Source organism: Priapulus caudatus, unplaced genomic scaffold (genome assembly GCF_000485595.1).
Source record: "Priapulus caudatus unplaced genomic scaffold, Priapulus_caudatus-5.0.1 Scaffold920, whole genome shotgun sequence".
NCBI classification, from domain to species: Eukaryota; Metazoa; Priapulida; class Priapulimorpha; order Priapulimorphida; family Priapulidae; genus Priapulus; species Priapulus caudatus.
In genome coordinates, this window is record NW_014577981.1 from 89002 (window position 1) to 101063 (window position 12062).

The 12062-nt window shown below is 46.0% G+C and overlaps 2 protein-coding genes across 2 annotated transcripts in view; both read right to left on the reverse strand.

Annotated features, from left to right (window-relative positions):
- Positions 1–647: 647 nt before the first annotated feature.
- On the reverse strand, positions 648–3205 carry LOC106814408 (cytochrome P450 2U1-like). The gene is made up of 2 exons (XM_014818724.1): positions 2610–3205; positions 648–1603 (listed from the first exon to the last, which is right to left on the reverse strand). The coding sequence occupies exons 1-2, from the start codon at positions 3203–3205 to the stop codon at positions 760–762; spliced, it is 1440 nt and encodes a 479-aa protein (XP_014674210.1). The 3' UTR covers positions 648–759.
- Positions 3206–7236: 4031 nt separating this feature from the next.
- The window catches only part of LOC106814410 (digestive organ expansion factor homolog), a 20614-nt gene continuing 15788 nt past the window's right edge, over positions 7237–12062 (reverse strand). Inside the window, exons 15-18 of the mRNA XM_014818727.1 lie at positions 10769–10917; positions 9930–10054; positions 9366–9470; positions 7237–8777 (exon numbers count right to left, since the gene is read on the reverse strand). Of these exons, the coding sequence (XP_014674213.1) occupies positions 8531–8777; positions 9366–9470; positions 9930–10054; positions 10769–10917 (626 nt within the window). The 3' untranslated portion in view covers positions 7237–8530. The remainder of the gene's footprint in view (positions 8778–9365; positions 9471–9929; positions 10055–10768; positions 10918–12062) is intronic.

Consider the following 12062-nt stretch of genomic DNA (forward strand, 5'->3'; position numbering starts at 1 on the left):
GAGAGAGAGAGAGAGAGAGAGATGAACTCTATAATAGAAGTAGTATAATTATACTATACTATAATACTACTATAAGTTAGGTATAGGTCCCCACTGGTTTATGTGCGCCGTAAATAAGACTGCATCCTTGTTTTTCCCTGTGTTTATTATCGTTATGCCCTTCAAATTCCTTGCATTACACAAATCCTTCTCATTCTCAGAATTGGTTAGTATATTCTGCTGTGGTGCAAAGGAATAGTATACCGTACTATAGCTAAAAAACACCATGGTTAAACATCAGAAGGATACCAAGGTAATGCAAAATTGTTCTGAGGTTTTACCTTCATGCTATTTACATACGCGGGCACGCGCACGCACGCACGCACGCACGCACGCTCGCACGCACACGCATACATACACAATAATGTTAAACTGCTAAATATCTTACAATTATTTAAGCTATGAATAAAATAATTATCGAGAACAACGAACTTCAGTTTCTATAACGCGAGATGGTTTCTGATAAAAAATGCGCCATATAAGCCGCGAAATACACATGATAACGACAATATGTCTAGAATAAAACACGTGTATAGATTAGAATACAAAGAATACACTATATATATATAGTAGCTGATATTATCAGGAGTGAATAATAATAGATCTAAGCTAATCTATTATTATTCAATCCTGATATTCTTATATACACAACTACAATCATGTTGACTAACATCAACGTACGTTATTTCGTCTATATTTCATCACTACATCTAAGTATGTTTATCGCGGAATGGCTCTGATCTTATACGGAAGCGGAAATCTCACGAGACCGTCCGTGCTGCCGACGTTGTCGAAGGCTGTGGCGCCATCTGGTAACCGGAAAGTGAACCGCTGAAGCAGATTCGCCATGACGATAACCATTTGATCGCGAGCAAGATGTCTGCCGGCGCATATCCGCAATCCGTTGCCAAACAACATCAACTTTTTCTCTGGCGTCACGACGGATCCGTTCTCATCTAGATGCCTGGACGGATCGAACCTGTGCGGTTGTGGGAAGTTAGCGAGATCCGTTGCTATCTTCGCTTGATTGACGAGCATGATCGTACCTTTCGGTACGTCGTAACCACTCAGGGTGGTATCCCTCAACGCGGCGCGCACGCCAGGCACAGGCACAGGCATCCCCACACGCTGAATCTCCCAGAGCGTAGCCTCCAAGTAGGGCATGTTGCGGCAATCCTTCGTCGTCGGCGCCCTGCCGCTGCCGACGACCTCGTCGATCTCAGCTTGCAGCTTCTTCTGCACGTCTGGATTCTGCACGAGCAGCTGAATGCCCCAGAGGATGTTGGCCGTGGCCGTGTTGAAGCCGGCGCTTTGAAGGTCGTCGAGGATGCGACATATGTCGGCGTCGGACACCATCAGCTTGCCCGTCTGCTGCTGGATTAGCAGTTGGTCGAGGAAATCGCGCGGACTGGACTCGTTCAGGGTCTGGCGGTGTTCCTCGATCAGATCCGTATGCCAGCCTGTCATCGTACGCACGAGGGCTTGTAATTCTCGCACGTCGGCGCTAGGAAACCAGGAGAGCCACGGTAACCAGTCTATGAGCAGACATGATCCTAGCTCCAGCCTTTAAATGAAAAACAGATATACATGCGTGTTAGGTGTCGAATGCGCGTGGATGCGGCGGATGCGGCTAGCGCAACACAATCAACATCAATATGTTCTCGGTCTCTCTCTCTCGCGCGCGCTCTCTTCGCTCTCTTTCACTCCTGTTTCTCTTCTCTTCTCTCTTCTGTCTTTGCCGTGTTGTGTTGCGTGTGTTGTGCGCTTGTGCATACGCGTGCGCATATATGCGTCCTATCTCTCCCTCTTTCCCTCACTCACCCTCTTCCCCTCTTTCGATTTTCTTTCTTTCTCGGCACATCCGCGCGCAGCACACACACACACATAACATCACTCACACACACAACATCACACCTACGAGGCAGGCACACATCATTCATCAACTGTTCACCATCGATCACACACATCATCATTCACATAACACACACACACACAGCGCGCGCGCAACACTACGCAAACAACACACGCCCCACACACACATCACCACACACACAGCACACACACATCACACACACACTTCCTCACATCACACACACACACTACAGTGTCACAGATTCACCACACTCCGCTCACACATTCTTCTCATTACTCATCACACACCCATTATCACATCACATTTTTCCACTACACACACACATCTACTACATTATGCATACACGACATGCACATCTTATTCACGCGCGCAGCGCGCGGCGACTCACAGTTTTCATACACCTACAGACTACACACATCCACATCCACACACAGACCCAGCTCACAACAATCATTCACATACTATCACATTCACACACTCTAGTGGTCATTCACACATTCACACACAACGGCACGCACACCGATACACACACTAACACACACACATCTATTCACGCAACTGCATCGTTTCACTGCACCTACTAATCACATTACATCACTCACATCACATCTAGCTAACTGATGAACGTTATATGCGATACCTCCGCACATAATCGTAGCCGCCCACTTCCTATACTGATTCGTCTCTCTCTTGAAACGTCTTCGAGTAGAGCAACATTCCCGTGACGTTTGACATAGCGCTGCAGAACTCGATGACGTCATGCGGGTCGAACGGCCCGCCATCTTCGCGTGCGACGTCCTGCACGAGCGACGCGACCTCTATCGGCAGAACCGCGTCAAATCTCTCAGCGACGTCGGGGATCGCCGGATTGAACGCGGCGCGTACGAGCTTGATTTTCTTGCGCTGCATTTCCGAGGCTCGGGTGAACTGCACGCCTAATGTCTGGTCGCCACCTTCCTGGAGTTTGAACGATAAAAGCTGTGGTCGGTCGGCGAACACGCGGGCCTTCTCCACGATCGCCTCAGCCAGAGTCTCGTAACTATTAGCAACCACGACGCGCTTTCGGCCCAAGTTGAGCCGGAATACGTCGCCGTATCGCTCGGACGTCTTCGTGAAAAAGATCTCCGGGCGGTTGCCGAGTTCGAACATGCTGCCGACGACGGGCCACCCGCTGGGGCCGGGCGGTGGGTTACCCCGCCAGCGGTTTGGTCTCAGTAGCAAATAGCCAACGAACAGGACTAGAGCTGCAATAACCAGGTGCATAGATGCAAACCATGATGGCAGTGTTTCCATGCTGGAGCTTCAGTACACATATGAGAGCATGTTATGCTATGTTTTAAACAGACGCGATGCACGATATAGTTTGTATGGTGAGAGAGAGAGAGTGAGAGAGAGAGTGCGTACCCGTGTGTGGCGCTTACATGTGTGTGTGGGTTACCCCGCAATTCACAATCTGTCGTCTCGTACACTACAGAAATAGCTCGCGTTCGCGTTCGCCTAGCAGCAATTAAGTTCTGCAAGGGCGAACATTCAAGGGCAACATGTGTGTAGTGAAATGCCGTGTACACATCCACGCCTATGTGTGTAGTGAAATGCCGTGTAAACTTCCATGCCTATAATGTGTGTATAGTGAAATGCCCTGTAAACTTCCATGCCTATAACGTGTGTATAGTGAAATGCAGATCATTATATGTAATCCGTTTTATGATTGGTTACTTGATGTTCGCCTCCCACCAGGTGGCGCGGTGTTCGTGCGACGCCGGTTGTCATGGTAATAACGTCGTTGAATAGACGCTTTCCTTCGTCGTGTGTGTGCCGTGTGTTGTCATGCAACTATACGTGAGAAAGCGTCAGTTATACACAGCAGTGTGGTGTATACCTAGTGCGATCCACTGGTAAAGCCACGTCCAGACCGGTAGGGCAGAGTGACGACAGCTTTCGAAGGCAGTTATTGAGACTTGTTGTGTTGGCGGGGCCTTGCTGCGGTGATGGCGAGGGGTTGAGGTGTGTAGCGACGTGGGAGAGGTGGTCATTGGATTATGTGGTGAGGGTATGTAGCGTCGGTAACGACGCACGATCCGCAAAGCATTGTGGTTGTCATGGTTACTGTTGCCACGGTGTGACACAGAACGTCTGGCGCAGGCCCCGCCAACTTAATTCCATTGTCTAGCTATTCGATGTTGATATTATTTCACTAGCCGGCTTTCTGTGGTAGGGGTCCGGTCTGGGCGCTTTCTACGGACGTGCAAAGTTTTTTTTGCAATTCCACTGATCTCTCCTGTAGTACCAAAGTTATAACGCTCGAGGATGATCAGTAGCATTTATATGATCGGTTACACAGCATATCTATCCGTGGTGCGTGACTGGCCAAATGTTTCGGCGTTTCCTAGGGAAGGGTGGAAAGAGTATATAGTAAATGTTCCCCCCCCCCCACTACCGACTCGTGAAACTGAGCACCACATTTTTTAGATGTCTGCAAAAAAAGGAGGAGAATTTTGATTCCGTGCAAATTGTATGTCGTGTACTTAATACCCGAGTCCGCTAAAATTACGTTGTGTACTTACGTTGTGCATCATATTCGGAAGGTGTTTTGAGAGAGCGCTGGTTGTTGCAGGCACGGTCGCATTAGAGAACAGTACCTACGTAATTATCGCGAAGGTGAATTAATCAGCAGCTACGAGGCAAGGAAATTTGATACCGATCTCCAACTGACCTTGTGCCGAAGTTGCGCTGCTGCTGCTGCTGCTGCGGATGTGTTAGTATGGAGGGAGATGGTCTATACAGGTCACACATAGCATGATGCGTGTGAGAGGTGCTTTAATGTACGTTTTGCCATCTTGGAGCAGATGGTGGGAAAAGATTTCGGCTAGCTAGCTCAAACAATTTGTTATATAAAGTGATCAAGAAACCACTGTGTAAGATAAAGTTGTTAAAATGGTACATAATCGTTTATTATTATTGAATAGGATGGTGAATCAGTAAATTTGCTTTAAATAAATAAATCGTGGTGTTCGTGTTTCTTTGACTGCCGAACGATACATTCTATATGGAGACAATGTGCATCGCTAACATCATTTATGACTTATTGCTTTATATTGTTATTGGATCAGGGTGATATAAGTGTATAGTAGGACTCTGCAATCCACTCAATAACAATGACATTGATTACCTTACAAATATAGGCCTATATATATATATAACTTTATGACACGTGATATTACTCTTTATCTGCTAAATACATAATACTAATAATCTATAAATAATACTATAATAATCTGGTAAAAATGTATAACTATCATTACTTAACGAATAACAACAACCATCGGAGGGCAAACATGAATTCATGACTAATATAAAGCCGTGGTGAAGGTACACTTAGGTACATGTGACTACAAAAAAACATTGGTCCCCACCAGTGATCTCTATATCTATATTATATATATATATATATAGAGAGAGAGAGAGAGAGAATGAGAAAGGTGGGGAGATTTGCTTCGGTTAGGTGGGCAGTGTGTGAGTTTCGATCAGGCACCGGGGTTTCAGTGTTATCAGAGATGTTTCGTCGATGCAACGAGGTTTTTGTGATTTAAATTTCTGGTTGTGGTTTTGAGGCGAGTCGAGACATTTCGTGTTCCGTTTTTCTCGATTGCGTTTCCCTTGCGACACGTTGCACATTACTGACGACCTGGCGAATGTGTTTTGAGACGTAGTACAAACGCATATGTAGGGAAACATGGCAGCACAGCTGACAAGTGAACAGCAACAGGGGCGCCTTCTGACGGCGTGTGTTAGTGTGAAAACCTACCCAGCTTTGTACATTTGTAATAACTAGGAATGGTTTTCTTAAATTTTTTTTATATATGAAGACTACGTGCGTCGGGAGGATTGCGCCGAAATATATATCGAAAAACACACATGAGACGCGTTGGGTTTTTGTAAATATTTGTACAAAAAAAAGAATTACGAGAGCGATGTAATGTGTTAGCCGTGTACAGTTTATTGCAGTGCCTGGCCCAACCTCACAGGGGTCCCGTGCCCCCGTGTCACGAACACAACAGCGCTTCACTGTTAGCTTGTTTCACGATTTCACGACGCACCTACCCGTAATACCGTAATACCTGTGGACACACCCGCGTACGCAGGCGAGGCGTCTGATATGCAGCTGACAGTATCAGAGTCAAGCAACGTACGGACACACCGTTGTGGAAGCTGGTGGGATGCTAGCCCGTGGCGCGTTCTTGGTCCGCATATAGTTTCTACACACCTCTTGCTTTAGCAGATTTCGCTGATAGGTAAAGGCAGATGCCTTGCTTGCACGGGTTGTCGTACATCCCTCCCTTCCCCCTTCACTACATGCCTATAACGTGTGTATAGTGAAATGCTCTGTACACTTCCATGCCTATAATGTGTGTAGTGAAATGCCGTGTACACTTCCATGCCTATGTGTGTAGTGAAATGCCGTGTAAACTTCCATGCCTGTGTGTGTAGTGAAATGCCGTGTACACTTCCATGCCTATAATCTGCGCTTGTGTCGCGTCTAAAAACTACAAAGGGCAGTTGTCGCCAACTACATGTATCCCCCGTGATCTAGTATAAATGAAATATCTCTGTAAGGACGTAGAAGGTAGGTAAAGTTAAATAAGTCACAAAGACAAAGGTTTGTTACACAACTCATCTGCCTGAGATGTGCAAGTATGTTAAAATTGGTTGTTTAGGGGTTTTGGTACGCGACACACCTTCTCCCCAAGATGTGTAAGTATAGCAAGTTTGGTAGCGCTAGGTCAATTAGGGGCCCGAGTTATAGAGCGGAAGGGAAATATAATCAAGGTCAAGGTAAAGGTCAAATAAAGGGCGTAGTGACCTGGTTTTGGTACGCTGCGCACCTTCTCCCCAAGATGTGTAAGTATACCAAGTTTGGTAGCGCTAGGTCAATTAGGGGCCAAGTTATAGAGCGGAAGGAAAACATGATCAAGGTCAAGGTAAAGGTCAAATAAAGGTCGCAGTGACCTGGTTTTGGTATTCTGCACACCTTCTCCCCCAGATGTGTAAGTATACAAAGTTTGGTCGCGCAAAGTGTGCGGCGGCGGCGGCTGGACAGACATGAAACCATAGTATCCCCGCCGACTTCGTCGCGGGGGATACAATTAATATACAACGCCGAACTAAATATATAGTATTCCTCTGTAACTAAATAGTAATATAATGTACATTTTGTAAAGTCATGTAAAAGTAATGTAACATAAATATATAGTAGTAATCCTCTGTAAATAAATAGTATGTAAATGTAATGTAATGTAAATATAAATAAATGTAAATACATAGTATTTCTTTGTACATAACTATGTATTTAGATCAGAGAACACACGTTCACAAAGGATTCGAATGCATACAATTAATGCCAATCATTTGATAAGAATGCCAATGCCGTAAATTTCGGTAGGTGGCGCCACATCATGATTAGCATGTTGATCTGTCTATTTGATCAACTTTGTCTCTTTCCGTCTTTGATACAGTCTCTTGGACTTTGTAGACTAATATCTATGAGGTCATCATAATGAGGATTAGCAGTGATAGTGGACATGTTTTTGAAACAGCACCAGTTGTTTATTTATCAAGTAGCAGAGCGAGCAGCTATCACGAATATGTCGTCTGCTAGAAAGAGAAATTGCACGCATTGACACAAGTTATTATGACAACACTGCATACATAAACAGAGCGATAGGAAGAGCAAGATAGAGGGGAAAAGGAAGGGACAGGGAGAGGGAGAAGGAAGGAGAGTGCGAGAGAACGCACGCGAGAGACAATTAAAACTATGGAATGGACATAACGGACTATAGACGCTAGGGGAATATTATACAAAAAACGGATATAAAAAGGGACCAAGACTGTGGCAGTCCACCAGGTAGATGAACGTACAACCACGCACTATATACACTGATACATGCGCACTGCCTTCATTACAGTTACATAATCTCGAGTAATACGTAATAACACGTATTTATTACAAATCATAATACGTGCATTCCACGCATACGTGCATATCGCGCATGCATAATACGTGCATGGATACGCGCATGGATAATACGTGCATATCGCGAGGGTGGCAGTCGCTCGCAATACGGCAGCAGGTGTTTTTTCAACCGTATGATGACGGCTGAATATCGAACGGTCGATTAATAGATGCTATATGTCTGACAATTGAAACGTCATAAGCAGGTCCTGTCAATCAACGCGTGACACAGTTGGTGGTTGACCAGATGTATCCTGATCAACCATAGAACCTATAAACCTATGAACCCTGATGTCACACCATAGAATAACTATATAGTTCTCTCTATAACTGAAGTAAGACCAAGAACAAGTTATTGTTAGAAACGTTGGCAAGGGATGACTGCATTGCCGTAGTTTAGACGCTAAATTAGAAAAAACGTTCATAAAATAAAAATAATTTATAATTAAAAAATAGTACACTCAGCGCTGGTAGACATCCACCTGGCACTTTGCACTTACAACACAATCGACAAACCCCTACCACGAATTACAATTTAAAAGCTTTCAAAACCAGCCCACAGATGGAGCCAGCTGCATGGAACCGCACCAAACAGCGTACGATTCCGTTCACAAGATGCCGTCGGTGCCCGTGACAAACATGTGAACGCTCTTCGTGGCGTTGATCATGTGACCGGCGCGGCCGGAGCCGACGATGCCGGCGAGCCGCTGAGCGTCGTATCGTGAATAGATGGCGCTGCAGGAGATGTTGTCGGCCTGCGTCACGCGGCGGATCATGTTGCACATCTCGCTGTAGAAGTGCGGGAATCGCGGAAGCTCGTAGAAGACAATGTGCTTGATGCCGTGCGTCCGATACCTGCAACAACGAGACGACATGTTTAGAACTTCGCGCGCACACGAATAACGCCAAGACAAATACTACACAATCAATTAACCAATCAATTGTATTAATGAATGGAAATTACTGGCAGTACTGGGGGCCACAGAAGGCGGGCCCTGTCACGTTTCCCACGTGCGAATCCATCTACCACTCTACACTACGCTACACTACTGGCAGTACTCATACAAGTACGGCAAGACAAATGCAATCTCGGCAATTACAGCCAATAACTTAGATTGATAAATAACTAACTTCACTACGTGTAAAATGAGGTTGAATTCATTTTATGATGAATCCATTTCTTTAGCCTGTCAGCAACGGTTTTGATAACCAACCCAGATTTTAGACTTTGTCAGGCTGAATAGTTGCTTGGCACCAGATGGCAGCAGCAGGTTGCTAACAGCTTATATAAATGGATACATCATAAAATAAATGTATTATTATTATTATAAATTATTATTCTATTATCAAGAAATCTAATAAAGTTATTCAGGGATTTACTACACGGTTTTAGTATATTATTGCTGAGAAATTAATAAAAGTGGTATGAACTCAGGAAATTACCTGTTGAAGAAATGGTATCTCTCACTGAACAACATCAGTTGATGTGAATCCCTTCCCTTCGCAAAAAGTTTCTTCGCCTTCCACGCATCTTTATCCGGCGTGTACCTACATTATCAGATTAAAACACGAACCTGCGTGTTAACAAAGCTTGTTAATGTCAGCACAGAGAACTTTCATTCTATGGATATAATAGAAAATATTGTGCAGGTGTTCTGAGCAGGATTATTGCTATCGGGAGACGATCGATTAGAACTCACAAGAACACATTTAGACCGATGACTAACCGATGATCATGTGATTACAATAACCTTGCGCATAACACAAGTTTGCTTCTACATTTATCATAAATAACAACCAAAACGGTGACAATTCAAAGCAAAAACGTCAAATTTTGTCAAAACGGCACATCGAAACCAACCAACACGCACACAAAAACATTATACGCCATCAAGAAATAATCACGAATATTAACAGTATTGGAGATAGGAACGCGATTGGAAAAGATCGTATCAGGATTTCTGGCTCGAACGCACGCATGATGTTTGCCTATAACTTTGCGCTTACTCGGACACTATGCAGAAGTTCAGTGACTCGGCCCGCACGTAGTTCTTCAGCCGGACAAAGTCAAAGTAGGACGGGACAAACACCAAAGTCTGCCTCATCACCGGATCCTTGTACTGCGGCAATATCTGCAACGTTAATGAGACGGTGAGTACAAAGTCATAACCGGGTTCATAAACCTATTATGCAAAACATTTTCAAAGAATTTTCCACTACTTGTCCAACACTTAAAGGGCAAATTTTCCAAGACCGTGGTTGTTGGTCAGATTGTTTTGGCCGAATATAATCATTGAGCCTCATATATATATTACCAAATCAGCGATTAGTGAACCGATTCCTAATCAATTAAATTTTATTGCATCTCAGAGAAAACCCTCACGAAACCCACACCCATAGTGCTAACACACAGTTTCTCGAAAATGACGCACATCATACATCCTACATAATATGAACCCTGTTTTAACAACTCAAAGAGAAGACGGCAGACCATTTCTAAGCCCACGCATAACAATAGTTCGTTTTACGTGACTCTCCAAGGCTATCGTATACATTCCAGGATTTTCGATATATTTCAATCATTAAGCCTAGGACACACTGTGCGATTTTCTACGCTGGCCGCTTGCGATCCGCCGACGGTGCCGGGTCAAAAAACCGGGCGGAAATATTCAACATGTTGAATACGAGCGATGCGCCGGGCGTATGGGTTCGCGAGCGAAATACGCTGCCGTGAGACTGGACACACCGCGCGGACCCGGAACCGTATTTATCGATCGCAAGTAGCCAGCGTAGAAAATCATGTCCTAGGCTTTAGGGATAGCAAGCACATGCACAGGCAGCGCTACCTTCTGTGTGAAGAATTGAAAGCGGACGTCAGCCAGCTCAGAGAAGCTGTGAGCGTCTATCCGGTGGAACATCTGAGGAATCTGAGTCGTCACCTGGCAGATCGTGCCGAGTTTTACCGGGTTTCCCACCTGTACCTTACCTGCGTAATCTGAACGCTCACATCAAGGATAATATTCCATTTTATTTTATATTTATTTATATTTACCCATTATATTTAAACTATTATATTATTCAAATTATTTTCCACTTTCACATTTAGGGTTTTATTCTCCTAAAGTTTATTCGATGATTACTTATTACATACCTTGCATCGCTAATATTCCCCTTTCCAGTTATAACCCTACCGCATGTCATCTAACGCTATACCATAAAGTATATTGCACTCTCATATATCTCCTCTCCCATCTCTCTGTATTCTTCGTTTTCTCACTCTCACCTCTATCCATTTGCCAATGACCTTCCCTCTCCGTCATATCCTCCTCCTCTTTCCTCCTCACTCGCACTTTCCTCTCTGCCCGATCTCTTCCCTCTCTCCTTCCTTCCTCTTCCTCCCCCCTCTTCCTGTCCTCCTATCTCACTCATCCACCATATTCCTCTCTACCCGCCTCCTGAACCTACTCCCTCAAATCACTTGTGCCTCTCTCCTCCTCTCCCCTCTGACTCCCCCCACTCATGATTCGCTCGTCCCCTCCATCCTCCCACCCTCCGTCTCATTTGCGATGTGACCAGCCTGTGAGAAGCAGGGCTGCGTGCGTGCATGCACGGAGAAGGCATGGCCATGCGTGCATGCACGGAGGAGGCATGGCGCATCGCTGCCTGCACGGACGGAGGCCATGGACCGTGCGTGCATACGCACTGAGGAGCATGGCCGTGTCGTGCGCACGCGTCCGGCTGGCGTGCATCGCACGGAGAGGCATGGCGCATCGCGTGCGCACGTGAGTAGCTGAGCGCAGTGCGTCATGCACGGAGGAGGCATGGCCATGCCGCGGCGCGTCGGCGTGTGCGTGCATCGCACCGGAAGGCATGGCCATGCCGCGCGCGCGTCGCGTGCGTGCATGCACGGAGAGGCATGGCCATGCGCGCGCGCGCTCCGTGTGCGTGCATGCAGGAGGCATGGCCCAGTGCGCGCAGATGCGTCGTTGGCGTGTCATGCAGCGAGGAGCATGGCGCATGCGTGCGGCGCGCTCCGCGGTGCGGTGCATGCACGGAGGAGGCATGGCCATGCGTGCGCGCCGTCCGCGTGCGTGCAGCACGGATGAGGCATGGCCATGCGCGCGCGCAGTCCGTGTGCGT

Coding starts and splice junctions, on each gene's coding strand:
- LOC106814408 (XM_014818724.1), bottom strand. CDS start 3,205: ATGGAAACACTGCCATCATGGTTTGCATCTATGCACCTGGTTATTGCA. Junction 1,604..2,609: donor ATGTTGCTCTACTCGAAGAC/GTTTCAAGAGAG, acceptor TTTCATTTAAAG/GCTGGAGCTAGGATCATGTC.